Source organism: Heterodontus francisci, chromosome 13 (assembly GCF_036365525.1).
Source record: "Heterodontus francisci isolate sHetFra1 chromosome 13, sHetFra1.hap1, whole genome shotgun sequence".
Classification (NCBI taxonomy): Eukaryota; Metazoa; Chordata; class Chondrichthyes; order Heterodontiformes; family Heterodontidae; genus Heterodontus; species Heterodontus francisci.
The window spans coordinates 64252500-64275297 of record NC_090383.1 but is presented as its reverse complement, the minus strand read 5'-3'; the positions used below and the strand labels follow the sequence as shown (position 1 = coordinate 64275297).

General features: G+C 42.0%; 1 protein-coding gene across 6 annotated transcripts in view; it reads left to right on the top strand.

Moving 5' to 3' along the window:
- cfap36 (cilia and flagella associated protein 36) overlaps window positions 1-22798 on the top strand; it is a 134323-nt gene that overhangs the window by 20203 nt on the left and 91322 nt on the right. For 4 of the 6 annotated variants that reach the window (XM_068044900.1, XM_068044903.1, XM_068044902.1 and 1 more), the window contains 2 exons: window positions 10605-10719; window positions 19360-19447. In XM_068044900.1, the coding sequence (XP_067901001.1) occupies window positions 10605-10719; window positions 19360-19447 (203 nt within the window). Of the gene's footprint in view, window positions 1-9086; window positions 9154-10604; window positions 10720-19359; window positions 19448-22798 lie in introns of all 6 variants that reach the window. The other 2 variants (XM_068044905.1, XM_068044906.1) reach the window with 1 other exon arrangement.

The following is a 22798-nucleotide window of genomic DNA, read 5'->3' as shown; positions in this document are numbered from 1 at the left end:
GGACCTGTCAGGAGATCAGAAGAAGAACCAAGACACGTATTGCCTCTCTGTAAAGAATCCTTGGTCTTGAAAAGCAAAAGCTTGTATGAAGTGGTATTGTTGCCTCCTGCATTTTTGAAGAAACCCTGAATTTGTAGAAACCTTGCATCTTTAAAAGGTCTTTTTGCATTGAATGTGAGAACTGACACCTGTTGCTACACCCATGATGGAAGATCTATGTGAAGCCTTCTACAGTTGAATTTCTTTGAACGCCTACGCAACACAGACTGTTCATCAACCTCGCCTGGAAAGACTTTGAGTGACATCCAACTATTTGACTTTGGGACAGCTCGCCAAATCAAACAACTTCCTTCCAGATCATTGCAGTCTAAGTTTTTTTTTTAAATTTCTTTTATTCATTTAAAACAGCTGTAAACAAAAATCCTTTTTTTTTCGGTTAACCGGTTTTTGGATGTATGCACATTTGTATGAGGGCTAGGGAAAAAATAAGGAGCTTTAGTATCTCAATTCATATATATATTAATTATTGGTTAAGACTCCATTTTATAATAAACGGATAATTTTGTTTTTTAAAGAAACCTGATTGGTGTGCTTTATTCTGGGGACAAATAGAGTATCTAATTGGCTGTTACAGTAAGTGGGAAGATTTATTGATATGCTGTGACCTGTGGAGAAGTGGGACTGAATTAACAGTGCACTCCTCCTGCCTTGGTCGTAACATAGCATCGACTTGTTTATTCATCTGTATATATGTAAAGCAAACCATAAATGGGCTCAAAGCCTATGTATTAGCCTGGTAATGTCAAGTAATCAGTTCATTTTTTGAAGTGAGAAGAATTACATGACTGCATGTGATATGTTTCGGTAATTGATGTACAGAGTAAAGGTGCTGCCCACTTTTTTTTCATCTGTCCCCTCTTTTCCCCTCCCCCAAATTAATCTCTCAGCTATGCACCCTGCCCCCCCCCCCCCCACCCCCTACGTCCGTCCATTTTGAGGGTTATTTTTATGAAAGTAGTCAACCAATTCAACTCTGGAATCTCATACATTGGCCTTTTTACTAAATGTCCATTTCCACCTTTTAAAAACAAGAACCTGTTTTGACCTAAAAGGGGAAAAAAAATTCTATTATTGTCACAGAGCCAACTGACCCCAAGCTTTATTTTTTGTTTATCCTCCATCTGCGATGGTCAAGGCAATTCAACACTGGAAATCAAAAGAATTACTGCACTCTTTTGTGGATTTTCTTTTCTGCTGTTTCCCACCCCAAACAGAACTAAATTTTTTTTGTGTGATAGAGCATCTATTTTCCAAATATTCGCTCAGTCTCCGCTCCCTTTATAACTGAATATTGTATATTCCTTTGCTTGTATGTTGTGTAAATCTTAAATTTCAAGCATATTTTATCAAATATCTGATTTTTGGCTTTTATATTTTTTCAACCGGAAACTTCTTTTAATAAATTGGATAATATCAATCATGGTTCTGTGTCAAACCAAGCCAATTCATTGAAACATTTTGGTGCAAACAGCACCGTTTCACTTTGTAAGCACAGAATTGAACCTTGTTCCCTCTCAATAACCTGGACTCAAGTTGCAATAGGGAGCAGTATCGGTAAATTCTTATCTCCTACAGAGCCAACAGGTGAGAAGATAAAAGAATGTTAATCCTGATTTTCTGTAAACTGCCAAAAGACCTCCACCTCTGAAACCTGAATCATTTTCATATGGTCATAAAACTTAATATTAGTTGGGTCTTTTGATTAAGAGTCATTGTTCCTGTAGAAGTGCAGTTAAAATCCCTGCCAAATTATCAACAAAGCCATGGATTTGACTCTATTGCTGATCTGTTGCTTTGGGCACACAAAAGTAATGCATGTCTTCAATGTTAAGCATAGAATTACAGCTAAAGCCTAACATTAAAGCTCTGATCTTATAACAATGGTGGAATTTTTAGTCCTAGATGCCATTCTAAATGGGATATCCTTGTGATGGAAGCCATTGATAAAACAGTCTGACAAATGCTGTCTTTTGGCTTAACTGATGTGGCTGTGTCTACAGAGAGAAAAATCTACAACAATATTCACCTTTCCTAGCTCCCAAGACTGATTTATTTCCCTTTGGTAGTGAGGACATCTGGGAAACAGATGAGTGCAGCTCTTGTAATGACACTCTAACAATCTAATCTAAAGCAGGAAGTGTTGTCTGGCTTGCCTTATTGCGCTCAATTAGAGTGCAGTCAGCACTCCAGTCAACGCAAGCTACATAAATGAAGAAGCAGGAATGAGGCTGGATTAAATTGGGGTATTCTATACCTTTTGTAACAGAGCCCAAACAGTCCAGCACCTTGTAAGAATATCTAACCAATACAAAAATTACTTTTTGCCCCAAGTTTAAAAAGCAGCCTGAAGTTGGACCTTTTTAATCAGAAGTGAAAACCGAAGAGAAGCTGAAATCTGGGAGCCTTGTTTGTGTGGCCTTTTCACTCCCCGGGAATGAAAATCCATCTATCCTTTTTTTATACTTCCTGTATAATTGCTTGTATCTTCATTTAAGGAAAAGGTGTCCAAGGGATTTGTATAATTGGTCCATATTGGCCACTGAATTGGTGGTTCACTCCTTCCTGTCTCACTCCTGAAAACGTAATGAACTTAACCTGATGAGAATTTTTTTAAAGAAGGGAAGTTGTTGGACTATGTCCCGCCACCTTTCATTTGACTACTTCTTGTAAAGAATTGAGCAATGAAGAGCTTCCATTCAACTGCACTCTTGACAATATGGAAGGTTTCCAAGAAAAACTGAAAACGTTTTGCTACCTATTGAGAAAATCCCACCAAATGTGTATGAGAATTTTAAGATGGCCTGAAACATATTTTTAAAATTGAAATACAGTCATCTACAACACTCTATTACAATATATTGTGCCAGACTTAGACGGCAAAGTCTTCTCTTAAACTTAACACCAGATTTTTTCCATAATACGGAAATAGGATTGTGTGTCTGATGAGAGAAAACTTCTACGCTGATAGCTCTAATATTAATAGAGGTAAAATAAGGTGCCAGCCTAAGCCAAACAGCAAGGATGTAGCAGCTCTCGCCACCAAAATCAAACTTTAAAAGTGTATTTATATGCATTGGATTTCCTGTCTACATACAAACATTTGTAGCATACAAAAATGGCACCACTATATGCAGTTATTAGGGATGAATTAGTCTTCATTAGAAATGCAAAACGGGTTCATTGCAAATCAGCAGCCTGTTTTACACAGTGCCTGATTTTCAGTTCCATTGATTTCAAGGCAGAGACCAATTTCACACCCATTCTCTCTACAAGTTTAGATGGCTCAGTTTTTAGTAACTCACAATAGAACATTCCTAGTTTTATATAATACACAGGCAAGTTTATTTGTATGATCAGAAGGGTGCCATTCACATAGTAGCTGACTATGCTTAATTTGGCTGTCAGTTGAAGGTGTTGAATTCTGAGAGAAAAGAAAAAGCCAAGAAAATCAAAATTGAATGATAATATTCATTGCTGTAAAAACTTCCCACAATTCCTATAACTGTTAAAATTACATATTTGAAGTTTTTTTGCATTTTGAATCATCTTATATAATCAAGCATTTGAGCTGATTGGTATGCTTTGCAGTATGTAGTTAAATTCTGTAGGGTGCAAAGTGTGCCATTTTGGCTAAAGTATCCCATTTATCTAAAAGAAAAACAAAGAACACTTCTGTTTCCAAAAAAAAAATCACTTTTTGGGAGGGCAACAAACTGTCTCCCAACAATCACCCAGTTAAATCTTTGACCCTCAACATTAAGTTTTCTGTTGTAAGTACCACTTTCTTCTGGTCATGCTTAACAGTTCAAGTCACAACTATCCAACAGAAGCTGAGACATGAGAAAACAAAAGCACTTTCTGCTTTGCCTTACAGAGGGATCACGTATGTATATTTGTGACTGTGTTTTACACACACACTGACACACTCAATTAAATCTATATAATGCATACACATGTATATGTACATGTATGTTGATAACCTCTGACGTTAGTAAACATATTTTGTTTAAATGTTTAATTCTAATTGTAATGTTCAGTAGAATTGAATAACTTTTTTCAGAAATTGTATTGAATGGATAATTTATGGAACACGACGAGTGGAAAGCATTCTTCCCTCTGACGTATTACGAGCATTTGCTTAGTTCTGGAACAGTAGTTCCATCTTGTGGCAGAAAACAGTTTCTATGGGAACACTGTAACGGGTTACAATTCCATAGCACGGGATGTTCAAACCTTTTCTTGAGTCATTAAATTATGTACTGTGGAGTCCTGCCAGCCATTTACAAACGATTACAATACAAAATACTTATGAAATTGAATATTTTCACACATCTTTTAAATTAAAAGTACACTAAGTATTTCCAGATACCAATACTAATTGAAATGCCTGGAGGAGCAGATAAGTGTCCAATGCATCAATGGTGAGTCAATGGCTGATGAGTCTAGAACCAAGAGACATAGTCTCAGAATAAGGGGTAGACCATTTAAGACTGACAGGAGGAATTTCTTCACTCAGGGTAGTGAATCTTTGGAATTCTTTACCCCAGAGGGCTGTGGAAGCTCAATCATTGAGCATGTTCAAGACAGAAATCGATAGCTATCTGAATACTAATGACATCAAGGGATATGGGGATAGTGTGGGAAAGTGGCGTTGAAGTAGATGATCAACCATAATCTAGTTGAATGGCAGAACAGGCTGAATGGCCTACTCCTGCTCCTATGTTCCTATCTAGTGTTTGTTTTTGTTGTGTGCTCATTGCACTATTTGTCTCTCTTGCTGCTTTCTGCTCCATTGATGATGATCCCCATCCTCAACCTTATGCTGTTTATCACTCCTTGGGCTGTATTTTGTAGTTCCACCACCGGGAGCGGAACATAGCGGCCGTTCCCCTCAATTATGCAGCGGGTAACCACTTAATGTATTGACGGTGGCCGCTCCTCCCAATCACATGGCAGGGGCGGCATTGGCGACGCCGTTCACTGCGTCACCTGATGCAGGAGCGAGTGCTGGTGCCATTTTTAAAAGGCTGCCAGTCCTGCACACAGTACAATATTGAGGATACTGTCCATCGTGTTGTGTGGCACTATCACCGTGCTAAATGGGATATATTTCGAACGGATCTAGCAATGCAAAACTGGGCATCCATGAGGTGCTGTGGGCCATCAGCAGCAGCAGAATTGTACTCAACCACAATCTGTAACCTCATGGACCGGCATATCCCCCACTCTACCATTACCAGGAGACCAACCCTGGTTCAATGAAGAGCGCAGGAGGGCATGCCAGGAGCAGCACTAGGCATATCTCAAAATGAGGTGTCAACCTGGTGAAGCCACAACACAGGACTATCTGCATGCCAAACTGCGTAAGCAGCATGCGATAGACAGAGCTAAGCGATCCCATAACCAACGGATCAGATCTAAGCTCTGCAGTCCTGCCACATCCAGCCGTGAATGGTGGTGGACAATTAAACAACTAACTGGAGGAGGTGGCTACACAAATATCCTCATCCTCAATGATGGGGGAGCCCAGCACATTAGTGCGAAAGATAAGGCTGAAGCATTTGCAACAATCTTCAGCCATAAGTGCAGAGTTGGTGATCCATCTTGGCCTCCTCCTGAAGTCCCCAGCATCACAGATGCCAGACTTCAGCCAATTCAATTCGCTCCGCGTGATATCAAGAAACAACTGAAGGCACTGGATACTGCAAAAGCTATGGGCTCTGACAATATTCCGGCAATAGTACTGAAGACCTGTGCTCCAGAACTAGCCGCGCCCCTAGCCAAGCTGTTCCAGTACAGCTACAACACTGGCATCTACCCTACAATGTGGAAAATTGCCCAGGTATGTCCTGTATACAAACAGCAGGACAAGTCCAACCCGGCCAATTACCGCCCCATCAGCCGACTCAATTATCAGTAAAGTGATGGAAGGTGTCATCGACAGTGCCATCAAGCAGCACTTGCTTAGCAATAACTTGCTCAGTGACGCTCAGTTTGGGTTCTGCCAGGGCCACTCAGCTCCTGACCTCATTACAGCCTTGGTTCAGACATGGACAAAAGAGCTGAACTCAAGAGGTGAGGTGAGAGTGACTGCCCTTGACATCGAGGCAGCATTTGACCGTGTATGGCATCAAGGAGCCCTAGCAAAACTGAGGTCAGTGGGAATCGGGGAAAACCCTCCGCTGGATGGAGTCATACCTAGCGCAAAGGAAGATGGTTGTGGTTGTTGGAGGTCAATCATCTCAGCTCCAGGACATCACTGCAGGTGTTCCTCAGGGTGGTGTCCTAGGCTCGACCATCTTCAGCTGCTTCATCAATGACCTTCCTTAAATCATAAGGTCAGAAGTGGGGATGTTCACTGATGATTGCACAATGTTCAGCACCATTTGTGACTCCTCAGATACTGAAGCAGTCCGTGTAGAAATGCAGCAAGACCTGGACAATATCCAGGCTTGGGCTGATAAGTGGCAAGTAACATTTGCGCCACACAAGTGCCAGGCAATGACCATCTCCAACAAAAGAGAATCTAACCATCTCCCCTTGACATTCAACGGCATTACCATCGCTGAATCCCCCACTATCAACATCCTAGGGGCTACCATTGACCAGAAACTGAACTGGAGTAGCCATATAAATACCATGGCTACAAGAGCAGGTCAGAGACTAGGAATCCTGTGGCGAGTAACTCACCTCCTGACTCCCCAAAGCCTGTCCACCATCTACAAGGCACAAGTCAGGAATGTGATGGAATACTCTCCACTTGCTTGGATGTGTGCAGCTCCAACAACATTCAAGAAGCTCGACACCATTCAGGACAAAGCAGCCTGCTTGATTGGCACCCCATCTACAAACATTCACTCCCTTCACCACCAACGCACAGTGGCAGCTGTGTGTACCATCTACAAGATGCAATGCACCAAGGCTCCTTAGACAGCAAGCCTGCCACCTCTACCAACTAGAAGGACAAGGGCAGCAAATACATAGGAACACCACCACCTGTAAGTTCCCCTCCAAGTCACACACCATCCTGACCTGGAACTATATCGCCGTTCCTTCACTGTCGCTGGGTCAAAATCCTGGAACTCCCTTCCTCACAGCACTGTGGGTTTACCTACCCCAAATGGACTGCAGCGGTTTAAGAAGGCAGCTCACCACCACCTTCTCAAGGGCAATTAGGGATGGGCAATAAATGCTGGCCTGGCCAGTGACACCCACATCCCATGAATGAATAAAAAAAAAAACATGATGCCGAGTTTAGTTATACACTAGATCATGCAGAGTTGCCCCCATCCCCCCATACACTAAATAATGCAAACTTTCCTCCTCTCCCCCAATACACTAAATCATGCAGATTTTCCCTTCACCATCTCTGTAGCGCCAGCTTCTCCTGGACGGAAAAGTGAAGGCGCATGTGTGACGCACGATGCGCTCAAGATTGGGAATTGAAGGTAAGATCGCTGAGGATTACATTTAAATGAATGCAAAGAGGTAATTACTGTATAGAAAGCAGGGTCCCCTTGCAGAGTGACGGAGGTGCCACCACAGAGCCTCGGTGCCACCGTGAAGATCGGAACCGGCAATTCCGGTGTCAGGTTCCGTGGCGGCCGCTGCCTCCCCAATTCTTGGCCCTCCCCGCCACGAAACCTGACATTGGGCTTGGAACAAAATCCAGCCCCTTATCAATGCAGATGTTCACCATTCTGAATCCCTACTGTTTGCTCCGCACTCTCCTCGTCTCTGCTCCTGTTGCTCCTCATCTCTGCTGCTGTTTCTTGCTCTCCATTTCATCATTGGATTATTCCCTTCTTAATAGTCCCATAAAATTGGAAGTAAGATACTGGATACTTCTGTAATTAAAAATGTGGGTCTGAGCTTTATCAAGTGTGGAATATTATTGAGGAGTATTGCTGGGTTGGCTGATTCAGACATAATGGACTGAAGTGAAGTCGACTTTGAGCTGAACTTCCAGCTCCATATTCTCTATATCATAAAGACCAACAACTTTAACCACTATGACATCACCTACTTCCATTCCTACCCACTATTGAAACTGTAATCAATGCTTTTTTCTTTTCCAGACTCGACTATTGTGATGCTATCTTGGCCATTCTCCCATCCTCCACCCTCTGTATACTTCACCTCATCCAAAGCTCTGTTGTTTGTACCCTATCCCAAACCAAGTTGTGCTAACCTCCCCCCAATGTTCCCTCTAAGGTGCGCAGATGTGCAGTAACCCAAAAGGTACCTAACAGGCTGTTCATAAGTCGTTCCATTTAAAATAACGCATAGCCGCGCAAATTTTTTTTCTATTCTTTCACAGGATGTGGGCATCACTGGCTCGACCAGCATTTATTGCCCATTTCTAACTGTCCTGGAGAATCATTTAAAGATACCGTGCATTGAAATGAATGGGCCACACACACAAAATAATTAGAGGGAACATTCCTACCTGTCCTAACTGATTTACATTGCGTGTCAGTTTCCCAACATCTCAAATATAATTTCATCCTTGTCTTTAAATCACCTCCTACAAACTGAACTATTTAAACTGTGGAGACTCATTCCTTCAGATTGGGTGGTTACAATAACAAAATTGAAGGATGGTGCATTGGTATCATAGGCCAAGGAGTAAAATTGTGAGCTGAGGGATTTTTGTATGTGTTTATATAGCACTTGCAAGGTGAGGTGATGAAGCCATACGGTCACACAAACACATTTGCTACCTCTCGATATTTGAGCAAATCATGCAATTACTTGTGCCAACTAATCCGAAATATGTGCCACTTTCTGTAGACACAATTAAATTGCATACTATATGCAAGAATTTTAATTATGTAGATTCACTCTACTGTTTGTTTTAGTTTCTTGAATTTCATGGGCCTGATGTTGGTGGCCTCCTTTGGTGGCAAAGGGGTACTCTGTCATTGGTGGATCTAGGTCAGTATTGACTTTTTCATTTGCCAAACTAGCCTTCCTTAAGATCTCTGAATGAGGCCAATTTCTGATGAATTATTTATATTGGAAAGTTTTGAACAGAAGTGTCTCCCAGTGATGAACATCAACTCCTGCAGTATTCTCTTTCACAACCAAAAGGTAACTAGGGGCTTTTTCCTCTGCTTGTCTCATTGACTGTCATTGTAGTTAATCAAAGCAATTGCAGATAGTTAAACATTTCATTTTAAAATAACATTTCAAAATTGAAAATGGCTGGTATTAGTCAGAGAAGCGTGAAGTATTTAACAGATATGATTCAAGTCATTAATGCCCCAGAACTAGAATCTTTGTCTTAGACAAAAATATATTAATGGCCTGTAATGGTACATTTAAAAACTACTTTTATTTTACTGAATTTGCAAAACTTTATCTAATTTAGGATGTATTCTATAGTGACGCTTTGGCTCCGGTATTAACAGAGAGGCAGTGAGGGTGAAGGCAAGCATGGTAGAACAGGGAAAACCTGGCAAGGCTGGAGATGTGGAGGCCCAGCAGATCTGAACACTGGCTGCAGTCTGAGGAAGAGTGAGAAACCCGTCAAGTAATCAGGGAAAGGGGAAACACTGGAGTGGTGGGGAGAGGAGGGGACTGTCCACTATTGAAGGAGTTTGTGCGGAATGGGGTAGTCTGCGATTGTTCTGGGTGTGAGGTGGAGGAGTCTGGTGCCAAGGAGGCCCCAGGCTTCCTAATGAGGACCAGAGAGCATTACCACTCCTGGCAAACAAGAAAACCTGAAAAATAGGTATAAAGAAAAATTGCCTACTGGACCTCTTTTGGCTCAGGAGCAAGTTCCGAGCAGGTTTTACCTGACCGGGTAGTTGGCACTGCTCTCCACCCACCACCCCCCGCCCCCCCGCCCAAATCCCATATCATGGGGCCCAATCTGCATATTTAAAATAAAAACCCGCTTCCTTCCTGTGGGTGACCTGCTCAAAAGAGCATGTTATTATAAGAACATGGCAGAAAGGAAGCAAGATCAGGGGGGTAAGTGTCTCCAGTGATTCTTGACTGCCTGCCACCATTCTCTTTCTCCACTCTGCCACTGGCCCAGTTTCTGCCAGGTGGGAGCAGTTGAACTCAGGCCCTTTATTTCAATATGAATAGTAGAAATGATTATGTTTACAAGGAAATTGCCTTTGCGTGAAAGATAATTATTCTTTCGAAATTGATGTGCTATTCAGTTTATTAGTTTTGTGAAGGAACTGGTTTGAAGAGATAATGTAGAATTTTTACAATGTTATGTATTATTTGAGATATTGGTGGGATGTATTCTGTGTAATGTATGATTAAATAGTTTCATAAAGTATATTGCTGTTCTTTAACAAGTCTCTCCACCTTGCTTTTCTCCTTTTAAGACACTCCTTTAAAACCTGCCTCTTTGACCAAGCTTTTGGTTATCTGACCTAATCATCTCATTTGGCTCAGTGTCATATTTTGTTTTATAATTCTCCTGTGAAGCGCCTTGGGACATTTTATTACATTAAAGGTGCTATACAAATATAAGTTGCTTTGTTTGTCTTAATTTTTCAAAAGAACTTTTTTTTTAATAGCCGGTCTTCCAACCAGTACTAGCTGCAGAAGATTTTCAAGTCTTTAAGTCGCTGATGTTACAGAAAAATGTTGAACTACAATTACAAGCTCTTCGAATGATTCAAGAAAGAAATGGTAATGAGAAAGCAAATGTTAAATTCTCATAAACTAATATTATTTGCGTGGTTTGTTTTAATTAAATACTGAATCACTGTCCTGTCAGAACGGATGCTGATAGTGCCATCAGATTGCCTCAATAGCGAAATTTTACTAGAACATTACTTGGCCAGAAAGTTGCACTTTGTTAGGAAATGTCCAGCGTTCATGAAATGTGATCAAGATATTGTTAAGGTTTGGATTCTGGATGGTAGTAGGAAAGCAATTTATAAAGCCTGTAAGAAGATTGGGTTTGGTCTCCTGACAAATATTTAAGTAACCAGACATAAGATGAAGAGTAGACCATACCAACCCCAAGCCCATTCTACCATTCAGTTAGAACACGGCTGGTCTGTCCCTCACCTCTGTTTATGTGCCTTTGGTACTCTTACCTAATAAAAATCTTTTACTCTCAGTTTTGAAAATTTTTTAATTGACCAGCATCCACAGCCTTTTGAGGACCGAATACCACATTTTTACCACCCTTTGTATTAAAAAAAAAAGTGCTTCCTGATTTCACCTCCTGAATAGGCTAACCTAATTTTAAGATTGTGATCCCTTGTTCTCGATTCCCCAGCAGAGGAAATAGTTTTTGTGTATTTACTTTATAGAATTTGTAGATCATTCTAAAAATCTCAATTACATTCCCCCCTGCCTCCCCCGGCAACCTTCTAATTCACGGGAATACAACATATTTTATACAAACAGTCCTCAAAATATTGTCTTTTAAGCTTTGGTATCATTCTGGTGAATCTGCACCGTACCCCTCTAAAAGCAATATATTCTTCCTGAGAAATAGTGCCCAAGTTTGAACTCGCTACTAGAATAGGTCTGTACAACTGAAGCATAATTTCCTGTCCTTTGTATTGCATGCTTCTTGAAATAAATGCCATCATTCCATTAGCTTTTATGAATACCTTTTTGTATCTGTGTACTAGCTTTTAACGATCTGTGTGCCTGGCTATCTATATCCCTTTGCTCCTCCAATTTCTGGTTTCCTGCTATGAAGAAAATGTTCTGGCTTGTCTTTCTTGAATCCATAGAAACATAGAAAATAGGAGCAGGAGTAGGCCATTTGACCCTTCAGGCCAGCTCCGCCATTCAAAAAAAGATAATGGATAATGGAACAGTATGCTGTTCCCGCTTTCTCCCCATATCCCTTGATCCCTTTGGCAATAAGAAATATATCTATCTCTTTCTTGAATATATTTAATGACTTAGCCTCCACTACCTTCTGTGGTAGAGAATTCCACAGGTTCACCATCCTCTAAGTGAAGAAATGTCTCCTCATCTCAGTTCTAAATGGCATACCCCGTATCCTGAGACTGTGACCCCTGGTTCTGGACTCCCCAGCCATCAGGAACAAACTCCCTGCATCTCGCCTGTCTAGTCCTGTTAGAATTTTATAAGTTTCTATCCCCTCTCATTCTTCTAAACTCTAGTGAATATAGGCCTAGTCAACCCAGTTTCTCCTCATACGTCAATCCTGCCATCCCAGGAATCAGCCTAGTAAATCTTTTTTGCACTTCGTCCAAGGCAAGAACATCCTTCCGAAGATGAGGAGACCAAAACTGCACATAATACTCCAGATGTGGTCTCGCCAAGGCCCTGTATAACTGAAGTAAGACATCCTTGCTCCTGTACTCAAATCCTCTTGCAATGAAGGCCAACATACCATTTGCCTTCCTAATTGCTTGTTGCACCTGAAAGCTTGCTATCAGCGACTGGTGTACAAGGACACCCAGGTCTCGTTGCACCTCCCCCTTTCCCAATCTATCACCATTCAGATAATCTGCCTTTCTGTTCAAAGTGGATTTCCTCACTCTTCATCTGTCACAGTTTTGTCCACTTATTAAATCTGTTCATGTCTGATGCTGCAACCACAAAGCCGTACCTTCACTATGACTGCCTATTTCCACCTCCATAACATCGCCTAACTCCACCCCTACCTCAGCTCCTCTGCTGCTGAAACCCTCAACCATGCCTTTGTTACCTCAAGACTTGACTATTCCAATGCACCCACCCTCATCGAAAACTCCGCTGCCCGTGTCCTAACGTTCACTAAATCCTATACACATATCACTGTGCTCGCTTACCTACATTAGCTCCTGATTAAGCAACATCTTGATTTTAAAATTCTCATCTTGTTTTCAAATCCCTCCGTGGCTTCGCCCCCTCCCCCCTCCCTAGCTCTGTAATCTCCTCCAGCCGTATAACCCTCTGAGAAATCTGGGCTTCTCCAATTCTGGCCTTTTGCACAATCCCAATTTTAATTCCACCACCATTGGTGGCCATGCCTTCAGCTGCCAAGGCCCTAAGCTCTGGAATTCCCTCCCTAAACTTTTCTGCCTCTTTCCTCCTTTTAAGACGCTCCTTAAAAACCTACCTCTGCCCTAATATTTCCTTTTGTGGTTTGCTGTCACATTTTGTTTGATAACGGCCCTGTGAAGAGCCTTGGGACATTGGTGATAAATCAAGTGCAAGTTGTTGTGTTGCTGTTCCTTTGTAAGTTTCTGCTCCCATCTACACAATTTAATGTGCTTCCTAATTTAGTGTCATCTGCAAACTTGGATGTACTTCATTTGAGTGATTGATGTATACGGTAAAAAGCTGAGGCTCCAATCCTCATACCTGGGGAGCACCACTTGTCACATTGCACCAATCAGAGTACAGTCCTTTTATGTCTACTCTTTGCTTTCTACCTACCAATCAGTTACCAACCCAAATCACAAAGCTCTAATTTTTGCTAATTATTTGTTGGTGGAACCTCATCAAATGCCTCTGAAAGTCCATCTAAGATAACATCCATAGACACTCAGAAATAAAAACAGAAAAAGCTGTAAATACTCAGGCAGCACCTGTGGAGAGAGAGAGAGTTAACGTTTCAGGTTGATCTGATGATGTAAAATGTTATGAACCATAAGTGATATGGAAAGTTACTTACTTGTGTATACAATGGATATCGTGGAATTACAGATGAGGAGGGCGGAGTTCCGGACTGGTAAGTATAAAAAACTTACCTTGGGGATTCTCGGAGCAGACTCGGAGAACGGAGTTCGGGACTGTTAAGTATAAAAAACTTACCTCTGGTAAAAAAAAAACTGAAAAGTGAAGTCACAGGAAAGCTGTGACCTGATTGGCTGGTAGGGAATCTGTACTAAATTTGAAAATAAAACATTGATAAAAATTGATTAAAACCCTTAATTAACTAATTAATAAGTAGAGTAACAAAACCAGAGGGAGGAGATTACTGTATTTAGTTAGCATTTAATATTTATAGTAGAAATCTAGCACTAGGGATCATATAGTTAATTATAACAATTTAGTAAGGATTTAATAAGTATTTATTTTATATTAATTAACTAATTAGTGCTAGAAATGACAGAGGGGTGAAGTGCTTCACCTGTGAGATGTGAGAGGTCCGTGACACTTCCAGCGTTCCGGACGACTACATCTGCAGGAAGTGTACCCAGTTGCAGCTCCTCACAGACCGCATGGATCGGTTGGAGCGGCAACTGGATGCACTTAGGAGCATGCAAGTGGCAGAAAGTGTCATAGACAGGAGTTTTAGAGAAGTGGTTACACCCAAGGTGCAGGCAGATAGATGGGTGACCACCAGAAGGGGCAGGCAGTCAGTGCAGGAATCCCCTGTGGCTATCCCCCTCTCTAACAAGTATACCGTTTTGGATACTGTTGGGGGGGATGGCCTATCGGGGGAAAACAGCAGCAGCCAGAGCAGTGGCACCACGGCTGGCACTGTTGTTCAGCAGGGAGGGACAAAGCGCAGAAGAGCAATAGTTATAGGGGACTCTATAGTCAGGGGCACAGATAGGCGCTTCTGTGGACGTGAAAGAGACTCCAGGATGGTATGTTGCCTCCCTGGTGCCAGGGTCAAGGATGTCTCTGAACGGACAAGGGGCATTCTGAAGGGGAAGGGTGAACATCCAGAGGTTGTGGTACACATCGGTACCAACGACATAGGCAGGAAGAGCGATGAGGTCCTGCAGGGGGAGTTTAGGGAGTTAGGTAGGAAGTTAAAAAACAGGACCTCGAGGGTTGTAATCTCGGGATTACTCCCTGTGCCACGTGCCAGTGAGACTAGAAATAGAAAGATAGTGCAGCTAAACACGTGGCTGAACAGCTGGTGTAGAAGGGAGGGTTTCAGATATCTGGACCATTGGGCTCTCTTCAGGGACAGATGGGACCTGTACAAGAAGGACGGGTTGCATCTAAACTGGAAGGGCACTAATATCCTGGCTGCAAGGTTTGCTAGCGTCACTCGGAAGGGTTTAAACTAGTGTGGCAGGGGGGTTGGAACCAGAGCAGTAGGAGAGCTAGTGAAGTAAATGAGGAGGACATAGTAAATAAGGCCAGTAGGACTAAGAGGAAGAGCAGGCAGGCAGATGTTGCTGAGCACAGCGGGACTGGTGGTCTGAAGTGCATTTGTTTCAATGCAAGAAGTATAACAGGTAAGGCAGATGAACTTAGAGCTTGGATTAGTACTTGGAACTATGATGTTGTTGCTATTACAGAGACTTGGTTGAGGGAAGGGCAGGATTGGCAGCTAAATGTTCCAGGCTTTAGAAGCTTCAGGCGGGATCGAGGGGGATGTAAAAGGGGTGGGGGAGTTGCATTACTGGTTAAGGAGAATATCACAGCTGTACTGCGGGAGGACACCTCGGAGGGGTCATGCAGCGAGGCAATATGGGTGGAGCTCAGGAATAGGAAGGGTGCAGTCACGATGTTGAGGGTTTACTACAGGCCTCCCAAGAGCCAGCGGGAGGTAGAGGAGCAGATATGTAGACAGATTTTGGAAAGATGTAAAGGTAACAGGGTTGTAGTGGTGGGTGGTTTTAACTTCCCCAATATTGACTGGGACTCACTTAGTGCTAGGGGCTTGGATGGGGCAGAATGTGTGAGGAGCATCCAGGAGGGCTTCTTGAAACAGTATGTAGATAGTCCAACTAGGGATGGGGCCATTCTGGACCTGGTATTGGGGAATGAGCCCGGCCAGGTGGTCAAAGTTTCAGTAGGGGAGCATTTCGGGAGCAGTGACCATAATTCCCTAAGTTTTAAGGTACTTGTGGATAAGGATAAGAGTAGTCCTCGGGCGAAGGTGCTAAATTGGGGGAAGGCTAATTGTAACAATATTAGGCAGGAACTGAAGAATTTAGATTGGGGGCGGCTGTTTGAGGGTAAATCAACATCTGACATGTAGGAGTCTTTCAAACGTCAGTTGATTAGAATCCAGGACCATCATGTTCCTATGAGGAAGAAGGATAAGTTTGGCAAGTTTCGGGAACCTTGGATAACGCGGGATATTGTGAGCCTCGTCAAAAAGAAAAAGGAAGCATTCGTAAGGGCTGGAAGGCTAGGAACAGACTAATCCCTTGAGGAATATAAAGACAGTAGGAAGGAACTTAACCCCTTTTAGCCCTCCTGACTCCTTGCTTATGAGAAGTCATTGGCAAACAGGATTAAGTAAAATCCCAAGGCTTTTTATATGTATATAAAGAGCAAGAGGGTAACCAGGGAAAGGGTTGGCCCACTCAAGGACAGAGATGGGAATCTGTGTGTGGAGCCAGAGGAAATGGGCAAGGTACTAAATGAGTACTTTGCATCAGTATTCACCAAGGAGAAGGACTTGGTGGATGATGAGCCCAGGGAAGGGAGTGTAGATAGTCTCAGTCATCTCATTATCAAAAAGGAGGAGGTGTTGGGTGTCTTGCAAAGCATTAAGGTAGATAAGTCCCCAGGGCCTGATGGGATCTACCCCAGAATACTGAGGGAAGCAAGGGAAGAAATTGCTGGGGCCTTGACAGAAATCTTTGCATCCTCATTGGCTACAGGTGAGGTCCCAGAGGACTGGAGAATAGCCAATGTTGTTCCTTTGTTTAAGAAGGGTAGCAAGGATAATCCAGGAAATTATTGGCCCGGTGAGCCTTACGTCAGTGGTAGGGAAATTATGAGAGAGGATTCTTCGGGACAGGATTTACTCCCATTTGGAAACATTTGGACTTATTAGCAAGAGGCAGCATGGTTTTGTGAAGGGGAGGTCGTGTCTCAGTAATTTGATTGAGTTTTTTGAGGAAGTGACGAAGATGATTGATGAAGGAAGGGCAGTGGATGTTATCTATATGGACTTTAGTAAAGCCTTTGACAAGGTCCCGCATGGCAGACTGATACAAAAGGTGAAGTCACATGGGATCAGAGAGGAGCTGGCAAGATGGATACAGAACTGGCTCGGTCATAGAAGACAGAGGGTAGCAGTGGAAGGGTGCTTTTCTGAATGGAGGGATGTGACTAGTGGTGTTCCGCAGGGATCAGTGCTGGGACCTTTGCTGTTCGTAGTATATATAAATGATTTGGAGGAAAATGTAGCTGGTCTGATTAGTAAGTTTGTGGACGACACAAAGGTTGGTGGAGTTGCGGACAGTGATGAGGATTGTCAGAGGATACAGCAGGATATAGATCGGTTGGAGACTTGGGCAGAGAAATGGCAGATGGAGTTTAATTCGGACAAATGTAAGGTAATGCATTTTGGAATGTCTAATGCAGGTGGGAAGTATGCAGTAAATGGCAGAACCCTTAGGAGTATTGACAGGCAGAGAGATCTGGGCGTACAGGTCCACAGGTCACTGAAAGTGGCAACGCAGGTGGATAAGGTAGTCAAGAAGGCATACGGCATGCTTGCCTTCATCGGTCGGGGCATAGAGTATAAAAATAGGCAAGTCATGCTGCAGCTGTACAGAACTTTAGTTCGGCCACACTTAGAATATTGCGTGCAATTCTGGTCGCCACACTACCAGAAGGACGTGGAGGCTTTGGAGAGGGTACAGAAGAGGTTTACCAGGATGTTGCCTGGTCTGGAGGGCATTAGCTATGAGGAGAGGTTGGATAAACGTGGATTGTTTTCACTGGAACGACGGAGGTGGAGGGGCGACAGGTTTACCAAGTTATAAGCGGCATGGACAGAGTGGATAGTCAAGCTTTTTCCCAGGGTGGAAGAGTCAGTTACTAGGGGACATAGGTTTAAGGTGCGAGGGGCAAAGTTTAGAGGGGATGTGCGAGGCAAGTTCTTTACACAGAGGGTGGTGAGTGCCTGGAACTTGTTGCCGGGGGAGGTGGGGGAAGCAGGTACCATAGAGACGTTTAAGAGGCATCTTGACAAATACATGAATAGGATGGGAATAGAGGGATACGGACCCCGGAAGTGCAGAAGGTTTTAGTTTAGGCAGGCATCAAGATCGGCGCAGGCTTGGAGGGGGGAATGGCCTGTTCCTGTGCTGTACTGTTCTTTGTTCTTTGTTCAAAGTAAGTTAAAGCCAAAAATAGAAGTAAGCTAAATACGAGACAGTTTCTGCAAAAATGCCTGTGAGCTGCACTTGGAAAATATCTCAATTCTAAGGTGGAGAAATTATCATGAACACTAGCTACAGCTGGAAGCAAAACAAAACATATCTAAATAGCTATTTTAAATCTTTCTAAATTAAAACTGCCAAACTTTAAAGAAGGTAAGGACATTGCAGATGCATTAATCATAATTTATTGGAAATATCATTGCATTATTTAAGAAAGGAGGTAGAGAGAAACCAGGCAACTGTAGACCTGTCAGTTTAACATCAATTGCGGGTAAGTTACTGGAATCTTATCAACAAAGACAGAGGGAGGAATTTTAACCCACAGAAATAGGCATATTTGAGTTGGGTGGAATGTTAAAATGTTAAAAATCTCTAACGCAAGCCCAATCAACCCACTTACTGCTTTGATGGAAGTTGCTTGGGGACCAGGGAACCAAACTGCTGCCAGGAGGTGGGTCGGTCGCTTAACCACCATTTTACATTCTACTCTCGCCGGCCATGTTTTCCTGCCTTGGGAAATCTAGCATATAAAGGGAAGCGAGGACTGCCAGATCCAGCACACAAGTGGCTTTCCAGCACTGCTTATGAACCTGGAGGAGCAGGAGTGCTCCCACCACCCTCTGTAGCCCACCAAACTTTACCTGTAAATCACTCCTGCCATTGGCCAATGGCCGCATCCTTCCTGCAGTCTGATCTTCCATTTCCCCCCACCCCCCGCCCCGGCCACAATTTCTTCCTGGCCTGGCCTTCACTCCTTCATGCCTTTCTGATCCCTCACTCCCTCTGCACTCCCCAGCTGCAACTTTCTATCTCCCTCCAACTCTTCTGATCTTCTCCTCCAGTCTTTGATCTTGCCCCCTGCTGCCTTTCAAATCTCCCCCGCCGCCTTTCCCAGCAGTCCCTCCAAGAGGGAGCAACATGCCACTCTAAGTAAAGGACCAGCATGTGATGTGAAAAAGTAAATCTATGATGCAATAATCATATGTGGGCTTTACATGGATCAGACTTATCTGCCAAATGATTTCTTATGATGAAATAATAGCTTGGCAGTTCCTGTTTCCATTTGTATCAATGTTTTGATGTGATACATTACTACAATAATTAATTTTCCATTATGGAGAGCCTACTTTATTGTAGAACTGTTCAGTTAATGTATTAAACTTTTGTTAAAAGACTTGAAATGATAGTGACAAACTGGCTCATAGTAAGAAAATGTTAGACATTTACAAATTGACCATAAAAGGAATTTTCTTGACAGGAGTCCTACCTGAATGTTTGACAGATGGAGAGGACAAGATCAGTGAATTGGAGCAGCAGGAACTTAGGATATTGAGAGAGGTGCTAAAGTGAGTAAATGTTTTAGATTGCTCATAGTATACTACTCATCACTTATTAAAATTACTGAATTAGTGAAGGTAAAGCATCAGTATAAAACTGATCACTAATAGTTATCAGACTTCCCAATATATAATTGCTAGTAGCTAAAGGTTAACATATTAGACCTTGTTCCTTCACTGCTAGGTTTCATGCAGTCAGACTGATCATTTGATCAAACCACTTTCTATATTCTTTAACAAATCAAACCACTCTAACTGTATGTGGTGTGATAAATAAGGTTGATGCAGCTCACCATCCTTATTTACCACATTATGTGCATCAAGAGAGTGGTTTAATCAGCTAATTAATGTAGAGTTGTTTGATCAGTATGATGCATTGTCATAATACAAACCCAATTGAAGTTCCCCACTATCACCACTCTATTGTTCTTGCATATGTCTGTGATTTTCACGCTTCAGCACACTTTGTGCATTTACACACATGCATTGTAATTCCTCGTAGTCCTTTTTAGTCTGCTCTCCTCTAATTCAGAACTACTCCCTTCTCTAGTACTGTCTAACACTCACTCTGACCTCACCTAATACTTTTGCTATTTCCTACTCTAGTGCTGTCTGTCTCTTCCAGTTCTCTGTGCACCTTGGTGTTCCTCTCTTGTATTAACTCCTGGTTCCCACACCCATGCTAAGTTAACTTAAACCCTCCCCAAAAGCACTAGCAAATTGCTCTGCAAGTAAATTTGTCCCAGTTCTGTTCAGGTACAACTCATCTGGCCTGTACAGGTCCCACCTTCTCCAGAACGGGTCCCAGTGCCCCAGAAACCTAAAGCCCTCCCTCCTGCACCATCTTTCCAGCCATTGTGTAACATAACCTGTCAGCAGATTTTAGCAATGCTATGCATTTGATTGGGTGATGTAGGTTTTATGTATCTGAATAATTGGTATCAATAACCTCTGAATTATTTTTATTTAAAGGTGTTTAAGTTAAAATGTTAAAGGACTTCCAGTCACATTGTTATATATATTGCACAAAGTAACTAATTGATATGCCTAAGCTAATTATAATTTACTCAAGTGTTGTCACAGAGAATTTCATTTTATCAAACAACTATTTACTTTTGACTTTTTGCATGGCATGTAAAGAAACTTTAGACTTTCAGTGGTACCGCAGAGTAATTTCATGGCTAATGACAATTTTATTAAAGTGTGAACTGTAAAAGTGGGAATCTAAGTGTAAAGATTCACACTTAGTCAGCCACTGGGAACAATTATAAATAAATGGGAACATTTGAATTTATTAGAGTGCTCTTGAGAGAACCTAAAGTGGCTGCATATTCTTTAATACTAGTTTAGGAATCATTGTATCAGCTGGTGTCATATTTTATTTTACAATGCCCCTGTGAAGTGCTTCGGGACATTTTGCTACATTAACTGCACTATGGATACAAGTTGTCGTATGCTGACTGTTTTAGAAAGCCAGGGGAAAATAAAACTTGCTCGGCATTGTGATGACCAAGGTGGAAGGAGTGCACTGTTTTTCTCTAGTCCCACTTCTCCATGGGTCACAACATACATTTAAGTGTTTTACCCAGTTACCAATACAGCCAATTATATAATTTATCAATTTTAGTTTCAGAATAAAATCCACCAACCAGGTTTTTTAATAAACAACACAAGTATTAATTTATTATAAAACAGGACTTGGGCAATAAAGATGCAAAGCTTTAACACAGTTTGAAATATGACAGTAAATATACATATATTCCCTTCTAAATATCCAACACACGCAAACATACACACGCAAACATACCGGTTAAAGGAAAAATAAAGATGCTTTGGCCAAAGTACTTTACAATTCTTGAAAAAGGATAAGATATGTTATGTTCCAAATTGTATACAGTCTGGCCTCTGAGTACACGTAGACGGGTCACTGGGATCTTTACAGAAGCAGTTGGTTCAGGAATTTTCGAGAAGTCTTCCAGAAGCTTCTGGGGAGAAATGCGGCTTCAGGGGTTTTAGCCACCACACAGTGGATTTCGCAGGGTTTCTCCTGAGAGGTGGAGAAAGATGAGCTGGGTGCTTCTCTCTGAGCAGACTTAACCCCCATCCCCACCCCCCAGACTGACATTTAAAACAGAGCTAACCAGAAAGGCTTCTGATGTTTATTTAGCACTTCTTGACACTTCAAGTGATAGTTTAAAAAAAAAATCTGAAGTGTCCTTTCAGTGACCCTTTTAAAAATACCACATCTTTGGAATCCCTTCAGTCTCAATCAATCCCGCCACAATTCCAAAACACAGGTCCTCAAAAAATATTTAAAAATGGAAGCACTTCATTAACAGTATGGCTTTTCATTTGACAGTTACCATCTGTTGTACTTCACACCTGTTTTGTAAAATATCTTCTCTATTTCATCTCTACAGTTCTGATAAATTTCAATATTTTAAAGGATATTGGGATCTAAAATTTAGATGGTAGCATCTATCACACCATGAAGTGTCCCCATTTTTCTGTTAGGAAATGTTCATTTCCTGACATTGTAGTCTTCCATAATCTTTCAATAAACCAGTATATGTCCATTGTCCTTTGCTCTGTAACATATTTTGGAGCAGAGAGCTTTCCTTTAATCTTAAGTATGTAGTTGTGATGGAGAACCAATAGTAGTTTGGAAATTGGAGTTATGGTAGTGGTGTTCTTTCTTGAAGTACAGTTTGCTGCCCAGGCCCAGATTCAAGGGGAGGAGGGATAATCAGAAAATTTATCACAGACCTAAAAAACTAGAGTGGAGGGACTAGAAGCAGTGAAGCTAAGAATTTCACCATCTTAGTAATGGTAGTTATCATTCCCATAATGCAGAGCAGCACCAAAAATACAGTGTTGCATTCTATTCTTCATTGTGGAGGCAGGAGGGGGGAGTGATTTGACCAGACATTGCGATCAAATGTACCATTTTTGGGGGGAATTCTTCAAAACAAAGGCCCATCCCACATTTAAAACACCTGGAGCCAGATTTTTGAAGCCTAATGGGAGCAGGCCAGAGATGGGCGAGCCCAGAATCTCCCGTCGCCAGCTGTTGTGCCGGTGTACTCAGAGGCCAGACTGCATACAATCTGGAACATAACATATCTTATCCTTTTTCAAGAATTAACAAGTACTTTGGCCAAAGCGTCTTTATTTTTCCTTTAACCGGTATGTATGCGTGTGTATGTTTGTGTGTGTTGGATATTTAGAAGGGAATATATATATATTTACTGTCATATTTCAAACTGTGTTAAAGCTTTGCATCTTTATTGCCCAAGTCCTGTTTTATAATAAATTAATACCCCAGAGCCATTTTCGAAAAGGTCATGGTGGAATGGCAGC